The sequence below is a fragment of the Notolabrus celidotus genome, chromosome 16 (genome assembly GCF_009762535.1).
Source record: "Notolabrus celidotus isolate fNotCel1 chromosome 16, fNotCel1.pri, whole genome shotgun sequence".
Lineage (NCBI taxonomy): Eukaryota > Metazoa > Chordata > Actinopteri > Labriformes > Labridae > Notolabrus > Notolabrus celidotus.
This window is the reverse complement of record NC_048287.1, coordinates 6,166,004-6,188,241: the sequence shown is the minus strand read 5'-3', so window position 1 is coordinate 6,188,241 and position 22,238 is coordinate 6,166,004. Positions and strand designations below refer to the sequence as shown.

At 42.1% G+C, this 22,238-nt stretch overlaps 1 protein-coding gene across 1 annotated transcript in view; it reads left to right on the top strand.

The window, feature by feature from the left end:
- Window positions 1–872: 872 nt before the first annotated feature.
- foxo6b (forkhead box O6 b) overlaps window positions 873–22,238 on the top strand; it is a 59,751-nt gene continuing 38,385 nt past the window's right edge. Inside the window, exon 1 of the mRNA XM_034704286.1 lies at window positions 873–2,214. Coding sequence (XP_034560177.1) covers window positions 1,717–2,214 — 498 coding nt within the window. The 5' untranslated portion in view covers window positions 873–1,716. The remainder of the gene's footprint in view (window positions 2,215–22,238) is intronic.

The window sequence follows — 22,238 nt, the reverse complement described above, 5'->3', positions numbered from 1 at the left end:
AGAGTCCGACATCAAAATTTAGTGGCTGAACTTCATCTGATGATTTAGTAATCTCTGATGGAGCTCTTTATAGCAGCTACTGCACAGTATCCAGCTATTTATACAGACTTTAGAGCCAACAGAGTCCTGGGAGGGCTCAAGACCTCAGTATCACACCTGAGCTTCAACGACAGGAGAAAGTATTAATAACTTATACACATGGATTCACTGATGGTCAGTAGTCCCTTATTTATGGATGATTACATTAGGAATGCATACATGTTGACCGGAGGTTACTTGAATCACAAATACTTGAAGTCAAAACTGTCTAATATTGATCTAATATTTATGTAATCATCATGTGAAACCTCCACAAGGATTTACAAATCAAACTGAAAGCTTCCTGTCTTTGGAGTTTCTGAAGAACGGTCAGGAGGGCACAATCTGACAGAGAACACACATCCACAGAGACACGTTTCTGTAAATGTAGCTCGTATTATTTGATTTGACGCACAATCTTTGGCTAATGAGGCCATTAATAATCAAAAACAAAGCAGAGAAAAATAAACATTTATCTTTAATCAGCAATAATTGAATTACAACTGGTAATGATTGGCCATTGAGAAAAGAATAGAATATAAACATGATGATAAGCTACAGTGATTGAATTTGTTTTTATATAAATAAATGGCTGCCTTTGGAAATTGTATTGTTGGGAATATAACACGCACAGGCACACACACGCACTCACACTCACTCACACTCACACACACACACACACACACACACACACACACACACACACACACACACACCCTCCTCCTCCTCTGGAAACCTGTTCTAGAGGGAGTGACTTGATGCAGGCGGCGTCCAATTATATGGAAGCAGCACTTATTCCACTTTATTCCAGTCTACAGTTAAGTGGCTTGAAGCCGTCAGAGACACACGGGCTTGTAGTATAAAGACACAGAGTCGGTACCCATGTGACATGTGAACGGAGAGCTCGAGACAAAGGTAGAAAAATCTACTACAGCGCGTGAGGCGTCTGGCGGCGTACGGAGGAGACACAGAGGATGCTCCAAATCAAATCCACGAGGGCTTCTTTTTTCTCTCTCTCTCGTCTCGAAATTCACGACTTCATATAAATGATTCATGAGAGCCTCTTTCTAAGGGAGTAACTGCGCTCGCAGTGAGTTTGAGCTGAAGCCGGTCACCAACATATGTGCAGACAGAGACGGTGGCAGAGCCGCGATCAGAGAGCGCGTGGAGAAAATTAAAAAGTCAATTAATTTCGGAGTTTGATCAGCGTTCTTGTTAACCTGCCCCGGAGCTCATCTGTCAGAGGGATCAACTGTTGCTGCAGCCGGAGCGACACACAGACATCCTCCAAGTGTGTCGGGCGTTCATAATGGATGTTTGACCGCCACTTGGTCCTGCATGCAGCCACACTTTAACATGGAAGAGAGACTGATACTGTTGTTGATGCCTCGGATACACCTTCATCTGCCCTGATGAGATGCCACATTGTTGCACTGAGGAGAATGATAATATCCCACTCTGCTGCCGGATGATTTCTTACTGGCTGATCGTCTCAGTGTGTGAAACTAAACACATTTATTCTGTTTCTGTCTACAAGGGACCAGATTTTTTATAACTCCCTGACACTCGTCAACATTGTCAGGCTTTTTGTTACAGTGACCTTGTCCGGTTTTGACATCTATTCAGCGGGAGATCATCATGCTGATGATGATGAAGAACAGCGGCATGGATGCGCATCAGGTTGATATCGATTCGGAATTTGAGCCTCACAGCCGGTCGCGGTCGTGCACCTGGCCGCTGCCGTGTCCGGAGGATTTCCCCGGAGGAGAAGAGGTAAGCCGAGGTCTGGCCCTGGCATCGGTGAAACTGGAGCAGTACAACGTGCCCGCGTGCCGGGCCGAGAGAAAAGGCGGCGCACCGGCGGAGATCAAGCATCCAGCCGGCGCCCCGGCCCCGGTCGTGGCCGCTCCTGCCTGTATGTCCGGCGCTGCGCTCGATGTGGCCGGCCAGCTGCGCAAAGCCAAGTCCTCCCGGCGGAACGCATGGGGAAACCTGTCTTATGCAGACCTCATTACCCGTGCCATCGAGAGCACCCCGGAGAAGAGACTTACCCTTTCCCAGATTTATGACTGGATGGTTCGCTTTGTTCCGTATTTCAAGGATAAAGGCGACAGCAACAGTTCAGCAGGATGGAAGGTAGGCCACATGAAAGAATTTTCTGACACCACATGGTGAAGGTTTTAGTGGAGAAGCTTCACTATATTTAGCCTCAGTCTGGGTCTGCAGCAGAACTCCTCTCTGCATATTTCTAAACCACATAATTGACCCCTGGTCCAACAATTTATGTCAGTGGCGTGTCCCCGTGTCACTCCTCACTACAGTGTGGAAAGGGGCGGTGAGCTGGTTGGATAAGGTTGGATAAGGGTTCACTGGGTTCATTTTATTTAAAGATTGCAGCCTGTGCATATAGGAGAAGCCACACGGAGCCAAACTCTCCCTGTGTGTTTTGGATAGGCAACTATTACGCGCTTTGACGCATCGGCAAGGTGTCTGGATCCAAACCTTTATTTCTCTATGTTGTCGGGTCACATAGGGGACAAAGTTTGCTCCCGGTCCGATTTGAAGCTCGTTGACTGGAGCAGCACCCATTCCACCGGTTGGGTGCACGGGGTAAACCGTTTGAAGCCCCCTCCCCGCCCCCCTGCTAACCAGTGCGCGCACGTTGAATTACGCACAGGCTGTGCGAAAGCATGGCACAAGGCGAGGGGTTTAAAAAGGACAATAACAAGAGATGATGACATGGGGTGTCACGGCAAACAGATGTAACTACAGATTATCCCTTAAATTCAAATTAATAGGAGGTTAATCTAATAGATTGGTTTCTGTAATCTACTTAAATATACCACCCATTCTGCCCGAGGATTAGAGGTCTTTTGTGTCCAAGCTCTGAACTGTAGCTTTCCCTCACACTGTTCTTTGTGTGGCACAAAGTTTTGCCTGTGTTTTTTTCCATTTCCACCAGTACATATGGGACTCTGGCTTTAAATTTTAAATATATTACATAAATCAAGGTCGTCTTAACTTGCAATAAATAGGCTATTTAAGTTGTGTTAGAACAGCAGTTTATCACAGTCTGATATATTTTTAAAAAAAGCAGAAGAAAAGGGAAAAATAAACTTCTTTCCACTTGTGTTTAATGGTCTTTTGTCTGTTGTGGGAGTTTTATTAAAGGGCTGTTAGGGTCAGATACTGCAGTTAATGTGAATTTCCCAAATCTGCAGTGCTGTCTGTTAATTGTAACAGAGCAAAGGAGTACAGCTTCAGTAACTCCCTTCTTGTTAACTCTGACAGAAGGCTTTAACATCTCTTGGCATTGCTTTATCCGGGAGCTTTAAAAAGATACATCACTCAACATAACAACTCTGAAGATGGAAACATGCTTAAGACTTGCTCTAGTGTTTTTTTTACAGCCTTACACTCAGACAGATTAATAAAGAAAATGAAGCAGAAGCAGCCGAGGTGTTTTAATTTTAAGGATGGGTCGAGGTTCAGACAACTGAACTCAGAAACATCCTTCAGTAGACCCTCGTCGCAATCTGCCAAACTCTGAATCTCCTGTTTTAACACAGAAAAATAAGTCAAGCCCACGATAGAGAGCTGAAGTGAGACATTTTATGAAACTTTACACTTTCCTCTTTTCCAGCCCATCCTCACTCCCAACGTGTCAAATATATCCCCTTGCTCAGTGGCCCAAAACCTCCAAATGTGACCGTATGTACACCTGTAAGGTCATTTCTGCTTGTTGTCCTCTCCTTGTTTTGTTACAGTGTTGAAGTCAGGCAATGTCATAAGAAGAGGGCAAAAGTATGCAGAGGTGGGTGATTTATGTGTGAAACAAACAGGAGAAATTTATAAGGAGACTTTTGCCTCATATCTGTGTAAAACCAACCGTGAATATTAACTCTTTATAAGAGCTTACTTCTCTGTAGGTTACGTAACCCGTTAATCAAGGTGAACACAAAGTGAAGTTTCAGATTTATTATTGTATTCTTATTTAAAATAGATTTTATATTTCTAACCACATCACTTTAGTGTCAAAACTAAAGCTGTCTAACAATAATCTTTTAAAAATTCTTTATATTATTAATCACATGTTTCAAAATAGTCGCAAAGTTCATATTAACAATTGAATTCTTACCAGAGTCTTGATTTGGGAATCAAATAAATGCAATGAAATGAACTTTCTGATCGTGACTTTTATTTATAATTCAAATAAATGCTGCACCAGTGTCGTTCGAAACCATGACTTAGAGGGAGGAGGCAGCTTTCAGGAGAACATATGTACAAAAAGTGCAGCACATTTTAAGAAAGTGCATAACAAACATTGACACCCAGTCCCTCCATTTACTTTGAGTGTTGTTGGAAACTGAGGAACGTGAGGTTAACAAAGAAAAAAGATGATGGTTCAGTCATCACTGTACCGAGCCTTTCCAACCAGAGTACGTCTCTGAGGTTCGAGTCTTTAACAATGTTGACCCTGCAGTCAGCTGCCACTCACTTAGCAAGCGCTGTGGTTACCTTCCTAGATTTGGTTTCATCCACAGGTCTGAGGTATTAACACACTCCTGAATAGTGCTTTGCTGGCTTCTGTGATGCGGTTGCTTACATCAGTCTGATTAGCTGCACCTGTATGCTTAGCTCGTAGCTGGTAAAGTACTTCAGTGATGTTTTAATTCAGTTTGACACAAAGTGCAGATTACTTTTGACTTGTCACCTGAACTGTCTGAGAGTTTTGAAGTGAAATATTCCTTTCAGATGTGCAGTGGTGTTGTGTTTTTCCATCAAAGCTGCAGCAGGAAGTAAGAAGTAGGAAGACACTGCAGCAACTTCGCTATGGTGTGCCAAAAGGGACAAAAGCCTGACTGAAAAACAAACAAACAATTAATTTCAGACTTTAATCACAACAGGAGTAATGAACGATAGTTGACAGATCTCCTCTAAACAAACCAAACTCAAAATATTTCACAACTTTACCCTCACGCTGATTGACTTGATGCCAAAAACTTTGGAAAATGAAACTTGGTTCTCAGCCAGCTTTTCTAACATCAGAATTTATTGACGTTAGCTTGACTAAATCCTTTTTAAATAAAAATGTTTGGTGACATAGTCACGTGACTTCGTTCACACAAAAAGGGGAACCTAGATGATCATAATGGAGTGTAAGGCCGCTGATCAGCCTGCCATATTTGATGAGTTGGGAGCACAAGAGGCACAGGAGAAGTGAGACCATTGCTTCCCAACCTGGAGTCCGGGCCCCACAAAGGGGGGTGCCAGAGATCTCAATGAAGGGTGCGAGGCTTCGTCTGCTCTGAGGCTGTCAAAGTTAGATTTGTATGTTTTAAACACGCGCTGGGTAGTTTATACCTCTGTCTGTGGATAAAACTGTTGGCGAGATTGTGTGTGTGTTATTGTGTTGGGATATTAAAAGAGAAAATGTTAAGCTTTTACCAGAAAAGAGATATTTGTGATAATGGTCCCAATGAAAACCGCTGAAAGTGGTGTTTATGTTTGAAAGCAGTGCATCACTTTGTTGCGGTGATGGTCCGGGGGGCTCGGAGGACAAAGGTTGAGAGCCACTGCCTTAGACAATTATTTTCCCAGCTGAGGAGCACTTGTTAAGATAAGTAAGCTGAACATCATGTGTAAAATCGATGAAGCTCCTCTTTGAGATTCTTCAAATACTTATTTCGCTCTCCTGTGTGTGTTTTGCTTTTCTGACACAGCCCGGTGATAGAAGGAACACAGAGAAAAAGGGGGGGTACACGAGTTGCAGTGGGATTAACAGGCATTTCACACCATCTGCGTGTTTGACATTGAGTTGATCCAAAATCCTCTATCTGCTTCCCTCTGTCATGTTATCATATCCTTACAGCATTTTGTGATAAGTGCCTTTGTCTCCCTTTCTTTTTTTGTGACTCACACACAGGGTTTCTTCCTCTGCTCCAACATCTCATTTGGCGCCATACCAGCTTCCAATTGAGCGTTATTAAGACACAGATTAATCTAAATAAAATCAACATTTGATTTAGGCCTGATCAAGGCAGCAACAACCGCTGTCCAATCTTTATGTTATCAAGGGTTAAATTGGATTTAAAGCGGGGGCTTAAGTCCCAGGCCTTGTTTGTGCGCAGCGTAGGGATGCCCAGCTTGATACCTGCTCCTGTTCCCAGCTTTGCTTCGGAGGTTTTGATTGGCTGATCTGGTGAGGGAGCTGATTGGCTGAGACAGAGGCTCCAAGTCAAGGCTGAAAACAACTTGATTCAATTGCAAAAAACACTCTTGAATAACAAAAATACAAGAGAGAGGAGAGATCACACACACACAAACACACACACACACACACACACACACACACACACACACACACACACACACACACACACACACACACACACACATGCACACACATGTTGTTAAAGGGATTTTAATGAGATTTGAAACACAGAGGTACACAAACACACGCACACACTTATACGTTATGTCCACACATTCCTGCATGCTCCAGCTTAGAATGAACAGTACTTGTGGATGAGAGTGGGTGATGGTGGGGGGGCTGTTGTGGGTGAGTGGGGGATGTATGTGGATGGATGGGATGAGTGGGAGGGAAATAAGATCCAGTCAAAGTCTTGCTATTAAAAGCAGTCTTTAAGAGCTGTTGTGTAATCCTGTCTGAGAGCTGCTGCTCAATTCAGCCGCTGGGCTCTTTGTCTTCATCTGGGCCGCCAGCTTCCCCTGCCTCTTAATACCACACACACACACTCACATACACACGCACACGCACACGCACACGCACACACACACACACACACACACACACACACACACACACACACACACACACACACACACACATTCTCTCATACTGTACTCACACCACTTTAAGGTGTCACTCACATGTTTAAGTGTCAGCAGTGTTTTAGATTCCTTTCACACGTTCACACGTATGTATGTATCGCATTGATTGTGCTCACAGACCCCCCCCCCCCCCCCCCCCCCACACACACACACACACACACACTATTATATTACTAACAGTGAGTTATCAGTCTAAACACACATAGTGAAGACCTTTTTGCTTTGATGCATCAACAAAGAAATTGCATTCCTAGTAAGCGTGACATGATTTTCCAAACTCAAACATGTTCCTCACTCTACACCCCACATTGGAAACCTTAATAAATAGTATAATCAACCAATCACAGCCCTCTGACATCATCTGTGTGGCACTCTTGTTTTTTTTTCAAATTCTTTGTACTTGAACAAGCTTTCAAAATTAGGTATGAATGAACAAAATCCTTCGTAATACTGCATTGGACCGAACCTTAAATCTTGCTAACATCACAGTAATAACAAAAATCCAATGAGCTATAATGGAACACAAATATTACTAGGCGAGGATGCAACAAGAGAAGGTAGTAACAGACGCATTACAGAGGTGAGACAGGATCACTGTGAACAGGCGGAGCAGGCAGGACAAATCAGCTCTCTGCTTCTTTAAAGCTGAAATGCGATGTGAAAAAAACAAGAAGCAACCTCCACCAGCGAGACTTGAAGCTAAAGTGGAAGTGTTCGAAACTGCAGTTCCTCGAATGTCCATTTGAGGCTTGGTCCGGAAGTACCGTAAACCACATACACACCCATTCAAAAAAGCCGATCTTTACAGCAGAAATAAACATGTTTACAGCCTGGTTCAAAAAATGAGTGTAGTCTGGATAGCTCATTTCTCTATCGACACACACTGTACGGGGGCGAATTTTTTCATAATGTAGCAATTTCGAAGATATTAAGATTACAAGTTTTCCATAATGAGAGGCACAGCTGACTTGATTGACAGGCGAGAACACTGTAGCTGTTGGCTAGGAGGCTCAAAGCCCGCCTCTTCACCTCACACTAACTTGCCATAAGTTAGGTTGAGTTAAACATTTCCAATAGTGTGCTCATTCAAATGTACTTTGTTGTAGCGTTTTTTTACACATGCGTGTACCGGGGCATAGAGCTGGTTACTTAAAGTACTGACCATTGGCCTTAAAACAGCGCTGCAGAAACAGATGGGTGACATCAAAGACACTGTGAAATAAACACTGGGACGACCATTTTATGCTGTTGAGGGATCAGTAGGAAAGTTCAAAGGTGTGATGGGCGCAGAGCTTAGTTACAGTTGTGACCTGGACTCACAATATGAAAAGATGAAAAGAACCAAAGACACATAGTCTCAGTTTCACAGACGGTTTGGTCGAATGGCACAAGCTTTAAATTTGAAACTGCTGCCACACCTTGGATGGTTTGAAGACGTGGTGCTTTAGGGCTTGGTGCCATAGTGTTCCTGTCATTGGATGTGAGCCTAATGACTCCGCCTACCGTAACCTTACCTATACGTGACGGGTGATGATTGGATATTTACTTGCTTGGAGGTTTCATTGTCCCAGAGCGTGGATTTACAGGCACACAAACACAAACAGAGCCGGTTCAGAGAGAAACATCATGAATGGTTATAGTGTATGTACATGGGGCGCACACTTTTAGAGTTATATCAGGGCCTTGGAAATCTTCTTTTAATTTATTTATTTAATTGTTTCCAGTTTTCTTCATGTGTCATAAATTACAAAATTGGTCGCCTTTTATTCTGAAACACTGATTCGGGATTAAAAACGTAGAGACACACTTAACGATTACATTTTTGGACCTTAAAGGCCCTGTGAGGAGTTTTGAACTGGCTGAGAAACAGACTGAAAATGATACTGATGCCTCTTTATGACCTTTAATAACAAACAAGACCATCAGCAGCAACACTGACACCTTGTCTGTTGTCATTGTTAATGCCTGAAACTGCCCTGGGGGGGTTGGTGCCAGACCAGATGATGGACATCTTGCTTCAGAAAAAGCCTCTATTTGACTGTTTTCATAGAAAATAATCACATTGCCTGATAAAGTTGACTGTTGAAGACAACAGGATGAGGCTTTTGTTGAAAACACTACTTTTGCATGTAAAGGACAAGAAATAAGAGGTATCACTTTGTCCACAAGGGGGGCACCAGAATTGATACAAAACAAAAGTTCCTCACAGCAGCTTTAAGTTACTGCAGATAAGACATTTAAAAAATTATGTATAAGACGTTAACAGTCACTCACCACAGAAAAAAACACCACAGACTTTAGATTTGATTTTAGTGCAATTAAAAGAACAACCTTTAGAGTACATCTTAAACGTCCCTCGTCGGCCTGGTGAGTGTTTAAATACAGAGAGGTCCCCAGTTTGATATGTACACACACATACACACATATATACAGGCACACAGTGTTGTTTGAGCATCTGACAGCAGAGTTAGCGTAATGACTGCGTTGGTATTTCTCTGACTGTTGTGCAGTAATTGCGGTCAAGTGTTCAGGCCATGTTTGTTATTGCATCTGAGGTGGGAGGCTGTGTTTGGTCATATGAAGTGAGTTCAGTTCTGTAGGTGGTCACAGTGGTGGTGGTGGTGGTGCGGGGGTCTGCACTCACACACACACACACTGTACTGCTCACTTCACAAGTGGCTCTGCGTGGGAATGGATGTGCTGAGCTGCGGCCTGTCTGCAGGCTGTACTGTACACTAACACTCAGCAGCAGCAGCAGCAGGCGGGCAGGTGGGAGCTCACCGACTCTACCTGAAGGCTTTACAAACGGTGAAGGCACGTCGTGGGTGTATGACTGTTGTAATCAAGACTGTGATGTAATGAGCACACAGCGAGGAGCTGCACACACATGAGGATCAATTACATTTTCAGAAAAGGATTCATTCCTGTTGGCTTTCTTTTAACAGCAATTTAACACCATGTTCGAGTTTGAACACGCCTCCGTCACAGATTCAGTGAGTAACAAAGAGACTCAGATGTGATTTAATAAAAGTAAGAGTGTAGCAAGTTTTAACTTTTAAGATTTTAATCCGTTTTACATCATCATGTAAGAGTTTCTTTGGTTTGGTCTGGCTCTTATAGAGCTGCAAACTTTTTCAACTAATGCACATTTAGTAACAGACTGAAGTTCATCAAAATAATTCATGCACCGGTCTGGTTTCTTCTACGTCTGAGGTTGGGTTTGTGGTGTTTTGTAGCTTTAAGTTCATTTCAAATGTAAAAAACTCAGAGGAATATCTCTTTCTTTCTCTTACCGGGCCATCATGTGAGTCTGTGGGGGGCACGGAGTTGCAAAAATATTCACAATGATAAGTGGGGAAGAAAAATACACCAACGGATAAAAAAAATAGGCAAAAGTGTGCGCGCTTATGAGTGCATATAACTGCAGAGACAGAAAAATAGGTAAAAGCATAACATATAACTGCAAATAAATAAAAATAGGCAAAAGTGTACCAACAGAGGGAAAAAAATACACATATATACCAGCAAAGGTCGTTTTTGTCAAACCTAAAAACAACCTTGATTAAGTGAAAGTCAGCTTTTCTAATCTAATCTGTGAAAAGTTTCTGATGTGTACTCGACTGAAGTATCAAAAGTATTTCTCTGATCCCCTTTTGTACTAAAGTTTTAAAAGTCCAAGCAGCTGCTGCCAACAGGGCTGAAGTCTCTGCCTCCATCATGCACCATGTGTCCCTGCTGAGTGGCTCTCTGCTCACATAGTCACTGCTCGCTCATCTCTGTCATGCCTGCACAGGGTGACAATGAAAATATTGTGGATGCCAAGTGACATGACAATCTCCAAGAAGAAGAAAAAGAAGATGAAGAAGTGAGGTATCATAAGTGTAAAGATGCAACAAGGAATTTAAGAGCAGCACTTCTGAATCCAGTCCAACAGCAAAATCTTACTGAGTCTATTTGTCTCATTAAAATAACTAATTAGACTTAAATAAGCCACACTGACCTGACAAGTCCAGAAATAACTCTTCTTTTAAGATATTACGAGCCAAAACTAAGGGCTTAATTGATTTTGATGAGTAGAAATGTCTGCCAATGCAGCGAGCAAAAAGTCTCTAGAAATAAGTATCACATCTTGTTTCAAGAAACGCATCAATAAAGTGTTTCTTGCTTTATTGGCGAATATTTTGACTCATTAAAATCAGTTCATTTCTTATTTTTGGCTTTTATATCTTGAAATCAGATTTATATCTTGGTTTGTTAGATCAAAGTGGCTTATATCGAGTGTGATGAGATATTTAGTCAAGTTAAGAATTGAGGTTTTTGCAGTGTAGACTTGATTTAAAAGCAAAATTTCTTGTTTAATGTTTGACATAAGTGATGTCAGTTCAGGGGCTGACCTCTCAGTTTTCACTTATTTAAAGATGTATTTGAAAGAAGAAAGGACCAAAATCATTGCACCTATCTTCTCTCGGATTCATTTCAACTAACGTGGATCTTTAATGGAAATATGTCGCACTGGAGTCCACGCTTTATTCAGGGTGTAGTGAAGAAAAGGAGCAAGCCGACCGGAAAATAGAAACTCAAGTAAAGTACTGTATGTACCGCAACAAAGCACTACTTCTTCATTATGTTACACCACTGCTGGTTCTGCTCTCACAGACAGCTGTAGAGTGGCCATAAAATAATACCAACACTATAATTTTTGCATTCATAAAATGTGACTCACTCCATCATGGTATGTCAAGCAGAGAGTCGGAGGATTCAACGTTTTCTGGGTTCTTTGTTGTTGAGGACATAAAGGGGGGCGTTAAAACAAAGCCCCATCCTCCCCTCATCAGCCGGTTACCTCGACTTAAACATAACATGATAGTTACGTGAGCTTCCTTTGATGAAACATGATAGATTTCTGCATTTCAGCTCTTTTTACTGAACTGAAGTGGGCTGAGCTTGTTTGATGATTTGATGTGATGACTCCCAAAACTTGATTTGTATTGCAGCTTATGAAATTGCTGTCTGGAAAACATGTAATTTGGGTCCAAAACCTGTTAAAATGTAAAAAATCTTGGTGAAAAAATCTCATTTGGGAAAAAAGTACCAACCAGGAGACACTGATGTCATTAGATTCCAAAAAGGATTTATGTAAAACCCTTAAAATAGTGCGACAGCCTTTACTCTAACTTTGCCTAACTCATTTTACATCCGTGATCACTGAGAGTTAAAGTGGATCTCTACCTCTAATGTGCTTCTAATCTGCTTGTAATGCATCACAATGCACTTCACGTAAAGTATTACCACCCACGCCGGCCTTCACCTTGTTCTGCTGAGATTCCACTTCCAGGAGATAGAGACGGAGAATGAGGTTGAGCGGCGCAGAGAGGAAAAAAAAGAGGAGGCAAGGAGACATTTTGAAGAACAAGGTATTATTTGTCCTGCCAATAAAACCCTTTTTTGAATTGGATTCAGAATTGAGTGGGTGAGGGAGAGAGGCGGAAAGAGAAAAGATAGAGCGAGTGCGAGAGTGGTGGCGGTGGCCCCTGCTGCTGAGCACATTGATAGCAGCCTTAATGCCTGTGATGCTCCAGCGCCAGCCGAGACAGAGGGGAATTGGTTGGAGATGGTGGAACAGGCTTAGAGGGTTCCCTGTGCCAGCCGGCCTGGCGCTGGCTCAACAGAAAGCCCTCTGCACCGCTACACAGTTATTGTTATTATCACAAAGGCCCAGCAGAAGGAGAGGCAGCTCTCGAGTTGGCGGGCTTGGCGCTGGGTTAACCGGGGGCGGGGAATGGGAAGAGGAATTTGGAAGGCGAAGGGGGCTGGTTGTTGAATCTGAGACTGTGCTCAAACTCGTCTGATCAGCCTGTGAATGGAGAGAAAACAGTTGGGAAGTGTCGTTGTGGGCCTGAATGGAAGGAGGCCATGCAGAGATGGACAGATTTGATCCGAGAGGATCAGCGTCCTTGTCAGTCGATGCAGAGCGACAAAAGGCTTTTGAAGAGAACGCGGGCAGATATCACTTCAATCTGGAGAAGTGCTGGGATGTAAACAAGGGATGCACCGGCAGTGGAGGCGGGGTGTTCACTGCTTAAATGAGTCATAGCGGTTGGAATAGAACATAATATTCTCGCCCTCAGCCCTCACACTTCAATCAGTTGGAATAAATCAGCTGGAATAAAATGTTGAGAAACACTCTACAGACGGAAATTCCAGAGAGAAAACTGAGTCCAGACGCACAACAGTCAGTCAGGCAGGCGGATCTTGGGAATTGTGCCTGGTGGTGTGTCGTAAAATGTCGGCCCTGCACACATTTTCTCCGCGTCGTCTCCCAGACCTCAGGGCTTCAAAATGTTCTGGTGTCTGGCTCGGACGATGAGCAGAGAACTCGTCAAAAAACATTCAGTCCTCTGTCCTGGCTGTCAGACTGTGACTCAGGAACAGGTCAGCACGTAATGTTGTTCCACTGTTAACAAGGCCTTTGATAGCCACACCAGGGGCTCTCTGTCATCTTTACTCATTTTCTACTCATCCCATCTTTCTATGTGTGCTCTATTTCTACAAGTCATCGCTACTGAGCTTAACTAAATCCTGGAAACCACGCTGCTGTGTTAAAGCTCCTGTGAGGAGGTTTTAACTGTTAATGGAACAGGCTGAAATAAACACTGAGGCCTCGAAATGACCTTAAAAAAGAAAACAACACTATCAGAGAGAAGATTACTTATTCATATGTGGTTCATTTTAATCCTTGTAAGCGCTGCTAAAGGGTCGGTGTCAGCCTTCTTTACATTTCTACAACATCGACTTATACATTTGACCGTTAAAAGAAAGAAGGATGAGATTTCTGGACAGAAATCTTTACAGAGGAAATATAACACTTTGTCCACAGGGGGCGCCAATCAACACAAACTGAAAATTCCTCACTGTAGCTTTAAAGAGACATGATTTCATTGCTGCTCGAGGAAGCCATTGATGACTTTCCATTTAATAACATGAAAATTAGCAGAAAGTTGACAATTTTAACTTCCCATAAACAAGCAAAGTGTGAATCAAGCACGGTAAGAATTTCTGCATCTCATTGCATGCTCATTTGTTTAATGCTTCAGTCAAACTTTGTGTTTTTCAACATTAAGCTTTTATATAGTATGAAATAATCAATTTATTTATATATTTTGCAAGTTATTTTTCAGGATTTTTTTTCTTAGATAGGACAGCTGAGGAGAGACAGGAAGTGTGGGGAGTAGAGAGTGGGGACAGGCATGCAGCTAAAGGTCAGATCTTCATGGCAGCAACAGCTGAAGTCTTAATACATGGGGCACCAGCTTAAACCACCGACTGTATGGACATAGTCTCTGTGACGTCACCCATAGGTTTCTGAAGCAGGGTTTGAAGCTTTTCAATGGTGGATGCCATAATGGAAAAGCTTAATCTAACTTCTAGTAGACAAAGTGGAAAGAGACAGAGTTGACTTTGCCTTTAGACTCCTCGCCTGTCAGTCAAGTCAGCCATGTCTCTAACTGTGCAGAACTCGTAGCCCTATTATCCTCAAAACTACTGGGTTATAAAGAAAAGTCACTTCCAGTAAAGTGTGTACAAATAGAAGAATGAGCTATTCAGACCACAATCATTTTTTAGACCAGGTTGTAAACATGTTTATTGCTGTAAAGATCAGCTTATTTGAATGGGTGTGTATGTGGCTTCCAAGGCTTTTGGAGCCAGCCTCAAGTGGACACTCAAGGAACTGCAGTTTTAAACACTCCCGCATTGGCTTCATATTTCAACTGCTGCTTGGCTCAAACAGCTCAGCTACCTTTAAAACCTATTCAGAGACACTTGATTATGTCTTAAGCCCTATTTGCAATGGATTATAATTACCTTGGGACCTCTGGTGATTTGTTACAATTGCGGAGGACATCTGTGTTTTAAATCCTGCGCGAATCGACCATGTTCGTAATTTTTTAAGTAAAAATTCCAGGGCAAATCACCTACCATATTTCAGGACACACAGGTCCTCTGATAATATTCATCCAGTCCAAATCGGCATTTAGTTATGTTATCAAAGCACAGCAAGGTTGGATTCTATATTCATTTATTGAGTTTAAAAATACCCTGAAGCTGAATTTAGTCATCAAAACATTGACAAATGACAGATAGCCAGACTAATAGGTTATGATATTGTTTCTTATTGGGTATAAGTTTCTGATTGGTCTTAAAGATTTATAATTTAAAATCATATACCAAAAGAAAATTCATGTGAAGAAATAAATAAAAACGTGTCAAGTTTAAAGATCAATCAATCAATTAATTAATCTTTATTTATATAGTGCCAAATCACAACACACGTTATCACAACTCTTTCCAAACAGAGCAGGTCTAGACCGTACTCTATGTTCTATTATTAACAAAGACCCAACATCAAGACAGGGTAGGATCCAGTCCCATCTTACAGACAGGACTCAGTCTGATCTCATCTTAATCCACCCTGAGCAGAGCACTTTGCAGAATTTAGCAAGTTACTGTGGCAAGGACAAACTTCCTTTAACAGGCAGAAACCTCCAGCAGGACCAGACTCATGTTAGACACACATCTGTCCTTTTAATTAAAATTTTTTCTCTTTATTACATAGCTGTTAAATACTTCTTTCAGGTTGGTCATGACATATCGACATCCTACAGAAGCTGTCTATTATGTCTTGATAGCAGACTATTATTGTGAATACAGCTGTACTCATTTCAATGCAGAGAACAAAGTCTGGTTAATCGGACGTTGGCTTGTTTGCCAAAAAGAGAGACGATGGATGTAACTCATAATGTTCAACAGAGGGAATATAATGAATGTTAATCAATTGAATCATTTCCAAATAAAAAACTAGATTTCTTTAAGTCCTGGTATAAAAAGCACAATAATGTATAGTGAGACAGAGGCCACCCTGCTTCATGTCAGAGTCCTGCTCACTTTGACGGTGTTCCACTCTGCAGTAACAATCCACTCACTCCACATTATCTCATGATTACATCCTCTGTTGTTAACTTTATAAACTGTGAGCAGCAACGTAAAGCAGATCAATAAAACATTTGACTTCACATTATGGAAGTACATCACACATCCCCGCACATATACATCACACGGGGAGTTACTTTTGAAGTACAGTCATCCCGATAATCCCAATCCATCCATCACGGCAGCACCAAAGTGATCGTAATCCCACTGGAATCAGAGAAAAATGTTATAATGTAATCATGCATCTGAAATTGCTCTAAATTTTAATTTGATTAATGACACAGTTGCTTCATAAAGTATTCAACCCTCTAACTTTCTGCATATTGTACTCATTATGCTATGCACCAGTTTTAATAAATCATCATGCACTCACAGTGTGTTTATAATGGGCTTTCCATGCCTTATAATGCCTTATGAGCACCACTTCAAGTAATGTGTTGCCCTGATTTTTTACTGCAAATGGGATTAGTTTTTGAGTTCCTGCATGCTCTAAAATGGGTTTGATAGAGGTTTGTATGGATCTGAAGATTCTCTGTGTGTATATATTTGTGAGTGTGTGCATCTGCTCTTGTTGTTGTGGAGCTAGGCCTGATGGGAGTCCGGGTCCGGGGGGTACAGCTCTAGTTAATAATTCAGATGAGGCTCATTATCAAGGCAGCGCAGATCTCTCTCTGATTCCACCTTAATTGCAGGCAGGATGTGCCTCTCAGACACTCTCAAAGTCACTCCCCCTCCTGTCTGCAGCTGCAAATGACTACCACACACACACACACACACACACACACACAGATCTCCACTACCTCTTTTCCAGACCTTACCTCTCCACAGCCGTTCCCCTCGCTGAGATCAGGTCAGCGTGAGCAGGTGAAAACGGACATTTGGAGATGAGTAGATAAATCCCACTCAGAGCTTATGACTATCGCAGAGTATCGACTCCAAGGCCAGGCATGCACTCTGATTATGAGTCGCTTAGATTTTTAATCAGATCTTCATGAGGGTTTTCTCTTGCTGGAGGGCTAGGCAAACTAAGATTGATGGGAAGTAATCAGTCAGAGGACAGGGGTGCTGTGATTAATTCTGGAGGAGAGTGAACCGCTCAGTGCCACGCCGGACGACCCAGACCATGGCTTCTCAACCCCAGATTTTCAGTCAATTTGAGGAGCGGAGGGCATGATAAACAAGAGGAACACTGCTGCTTCATAAGTAGTTCCCCACTTGTGTTGCATTTAAATAAAGGTATGGTATTTCACAGCAAGAGTGGGAGATCACACATAACAAGATGAAATGTACTGCATGGAGCAATCTGCTGATAAAGTGTGATATCTCAACTTACCTGCAAAAACTTACCATTGTCTAAAGCAGCATTTAAAGATTTTTTAGATATTCTTGGATCTGAGATGAAGATAATTACATCCACTCTGCAGCATTTTCATGACTTTATATCATTATTGATATTTGTTGGCGGTATTTGCAACAGTTAGCTGTGGATGGAAATAATTCCAGGCGAGCACCAAACTGGAGTTTAGAGTTTGAATTTGAAAATAGGGTGAAGTCACGTCTGAACATCCAAGATCTCGTTTCAAAGAGTTTTTCACCGGCTGTAATACAACATCAACATGTCCAAAACCACATTTCTGTTTCATAACTTTGTTACTCGTCCATCATACAGGTGAGAGGAGAACCGAACTGATTACTGTGATGACATTTCTCAAAAGTAACTTCCAAGCTGTCATTAAAATGCAGTCTAAACAAAGACAATAATTGTAACGCACTTGTTTACATACCGAGACGACGTGAAGAGAGACGTTTAGAAGATGAGAAAAAAGAGTGCATGGGTTGTTGATTCAATGCATTTAACATTCATTTCAGCTGCTGTGATACATTTTGTGTCAGATGGGAATTCCTGCTGAAATCTGTCTTTACATTAACACTGCCGCCCACAGCGTGTCCACCGCCGCCGTTTTTTTTGCGCTGGGAGCGCCCATAACCTCAATTTCAGAGCGCTTCCCGCCAGCGTTTACTGTTGCCACATAACGAAGGTCGGCCCTTGACACTTCCGCATCCCATTAGGTCTGTTTAACAGGAAATTGTAAAAATATTGATATAAATCATGTAAGAGCATCAGCAGCAGCTCTAAACCAGGAAATTAAATCTCCAAAAGACAAGTGTGAAAACTTTTGAGGGCATTGAGCGCTGAATCAAGAATTTGCATAGAAAACAGGCGTTGCCAGCGCAAAAAAAAATGGTGGCGGTGGACACGCCCCCTTAAATATTTTTCTCTTCATATATTTATTTTGCACTGTCTACTTTGTTACTGTGACACTTGAATTTTCCCGTTGTGGGACACGTAAAGGACTATCTTATCTTATCTTAAAAATTGGAATAGTTGGTGGTTAACGTTCACCTTTGAGCCTCTTTGAACGTCTTTTCATCGATGGCCTTGTTGTGTTTTTCAGCGTTGTTAGAGAGGCGACATTCTCACAGGATTAAGTTAAAGAAAAGTACCAGCATTGAAATGTAATTCTTTGCTTCCAAATATAATCTGTAATTATTACTGGACTTTTGTTTCTCACTGGGGAACTTTAAAGTAGGGCTGTTCTTATTTTTAAAAGAGAATTACTGCGCTATAGAAAAGAAGGATATGTTGCTCGCTGGACTTCTGGACCTTGTGTTGGAAATCTCTGACTGTGAGAGCTGAAAGAGTCAAAGGCATCCCAACCAAACGGTTCAAGAGAAGACCAACACTGCCAGAGCTCGGTCTCCAATGGAGGAAGTGTACAGTCTGCTGCTTGAAGATTATCCAAGATGACTTCATGCTTAAGGATTTAGACTTAAACTGAAGAAAGAAAGGACTTTAACGGACCTGTCACATGCACACACAAGACCTACTCACAAAGAGCTGGGATTTAGCAGGTAGACTCAAAAGTTTGTAAAATAAAGAGCATGCAACTAACGTAATGGCAAGAATAAAAGTGGTCAGGTATAGCAGTACAAAAGCACTGTTACATAACCTTCAGGAAAAAGTCCACAAGCTGGCATGTGTAATCCAAAATTAGGGGTAGAGTATTTTTGGATTTTTATATTGAAAGGTGGTGAAAAAGCTGCATATTTTGAGGGAAATGTAACCTTGTGGTTTCAGTGCATGTTGGTTTAAAAGCTCCACTCCATCATTTTACAGTGTAATACTATCAATCACCATTAAAATGATTGTTCTCGGTGGAGTTCAGTCACATTCAGGTGATGTTCCGCATCAATCAAGTCGCATTCATTTGCTGGCAATTGAATCCATTTTCATTAAAGATGTCTGTAATTGCGCTTTGATCAGAGTTGATAAAAGCCAGTTAAAAATGAAAGCCATTAGTGCCTTAAGAGCAGGATCATTTTCTGTGTTTTAACCAGAGATATTTACTCGCTGTCTTTGTAAGAAGTCTGTTAGAGCAGTCGCTACACTCGGGAAGGTGTCTGCTAACGATGTCAAGTTCAGCGCCGACACAGAAAAAGAACATGCCTACTGTCTATTGTCAGCACAAAGGAGGGTCAGGGAAGAGATTTTACACTTCATGAATATTCATAAGTCCAACGGCAGATTTGGACAAATTACAATAAAAGCCTTTCAAGCTGGAGCTGAGAGGAAATCACTTACAATCTCGTCGTTCTGGAGATTATTAATCAAAAATCATTAAATTGCTGTAGGTCATGGGTAAGCAGATTTGTATTAGGGTATGACTGTGTGTGTGTGTGTGTGTGTGTGTGTGTGTGTGTGTGTGAGTGTGTGTGTGTTAGTGACAGCTTTCTAAGGGCAGTCCAGGAGGCAGACAGAGGTTAGCAGCGTAAGACGGCCTCTCCGTGGATTTCTATGTCAGTTTGATGAAAATAGGTCAGGATTCAGAGCTCAGCGTTTAGCATTCTACCCATGTGACGACTGACGCCGAGCCTGACGACAGCTAGCCTTGAATGAACTCCAGACTCCTCTCTGTTTCTCCCCCTCCCTCCCCACCCACCCACCCACCCAACACCACCACCTCTCCGCCTTCCCCCATTCCTCTGCAATCTAAACTCTGTCCTGTCATTCTCTGTCTCCCTCTCCGCTTTGGCTTCCATCGCTCCGAGCTAACGTAAAAAAAATTCAAATCTCTCTGGCCGTAGATTAAGCCTGCTCCTGCACAGAAATTGCACTTAAATCCACAATTGTCTCTGTGTGGTAGAATTTATTAGATTTAGATGTACTTTTGAGTATTGTAGTCCTTCTTTCTAGAGAGAAAATAGATGTGCTGCAAAGTTTTATGAGGATAATATTTCAGATGTGGCCAGCAGTGACCTAGCTTAGCATAAGGTCCACAGTATGTTTGGTCACCACTCGAAAGCCTTGATTTATTATTCTCCCACAGAGCATGCCCTCATCTCTCACGACTGCCATGCCTTAAAAATGAGTCTCTTAAAGGTGAATTCACTTACAGATGAGCCACTTCAGCTACATCTGAGGCTCTGCAATTGAGTCACTGCAACCCTCCCCTGGCATGTGGAGAGCTGGCTGCACACAAAGAATGGGGAAATATAAAGCTAATAAGGAGAGCAGATAAGTGAAGAGACTGCTGCGAGGTCAATTCTGTTAAGTGAATTTTCTGATAAGGTTGATCTGTGTCCAATGAGATTACCCAAACTGACAAAAGGTTGTTTCATAGCCTTCAAACACAGCCTCAGAGGGGTTGGCTGTCTCACCTGGATATTAGCCAGCAGCTAATTTACAAACACAACTTATGTCATTCTGAATGTGTGACTTGAGCTAATGCCAGCTTTTGCTCTGATAGCCAAACAGTTTGCTAGACTCTTCAATCAACAAGACCTAACCTTGTTGCTTGAAAAAACCTACTATAAAATGTATTATAGACATAATGATTTTTACTTTTCTTCAGTACCACAGCCAGGCTTCATTTTATCAACATAAAATAACAGAGGATATCCCAGAGTGACTCATATAATAGTTGTTTCAACAGAAATTTAAGTTTGGACTGACTCAGAAGACACTCAAAATTAAGCTTAATGTATGATGTATTAATGACTAACACTAGCAGAGCTAGCTCCACCAACCTTCAGTCCTCCTGGCAGATTACCGTCCATCCTCCTATGTCACTTTAACCAGACACAGCCTACATACAACTTTATCTCCATTTAGTAGATCAACATACATCTGTCATCTGTGCTTGATTACATCCAGGTAGTATAGCATTTTAACATCATAAAGCAGTAGCCATCAAGCAAAGCTACAGTGCCAGATAGTGGAGGATGGCAGTGCTACAGCTTAGACACAACATATTGTGTCAATGCACAGTTTATCAGAACTTTACAGGCCATCAATACTGCGGTGGTGTCATCCTGCAACATCGTCCTACACACCGTTACTCTTCAATGTCAAGGACACGGAGAAGAGCCTGGGAGTTCTTAGCTGTGACAAACCTTGACGTTGACAAAAAAACAGGATGGATAAAAAACTCAAGCCTTCATTTATGAAGAGTCCTCGTGTATGAGGGTCAACATTATCTCAGCTGGACTTCTTGCAGAAAATGTACTTGTCCTGGAAGTTTTCAAATAGTAACATTGGTCATCATGGAAAGTTTCACTCTTGGGTGACTTCTCCTTTTAGCTTGACCACCACCATAACAGGACCACAGGCTCTTCATACGTTTCCAGATTTCAAAATCAGCATCAAAGTGATATCAATGTACATCGTTAACTCTTGGGCAACTGACCAAGCTGCGGTATTTTATGATTTGGGTTTCAAGTACGTAATTCACTGCAGGCGGGTGATCAAGTGCCAAGGATTTTTCTTGCCTCTGGGCCTCTAAACAGGTTAAACCGTCCATGCTAATAACATACAGCAGTGAGAGCCATAATGTCTGTTTACCCCTGAAGAGAAGATCTTGCAATGCTTACGTTAAAGTAAATAAGTTAAATGTTTGCACATGGCGGTACACTTTTTTAAGGTTCATGCTCTGAAAACCTGGTTTCTTTGGTATCTGCCTCCTCCTTCCTCAGCCTGCACCCTGTGAAGTGTTCGACCGCATCTCGCTTGCTGATTTATCGGCCCTCTGAAAGTCCGACTTCATCAAATCCTTGATACCGCTAGTCATATATACTGTCTTTGATGAGTGCCACCGAAGTCGATGTGTGGATTTAATAGCAGCATTAATCTGCCTGTGTAATGGTGTTGTTGAGTGGAAGGTGGTCACCACAAGATGCAGCACTAAAAGATGAGTTATGAGCCCAGCCGGCGAACGATGAAAGGGCAAAATGCAAAGCAGCTGAGATGTGGAGGAGAA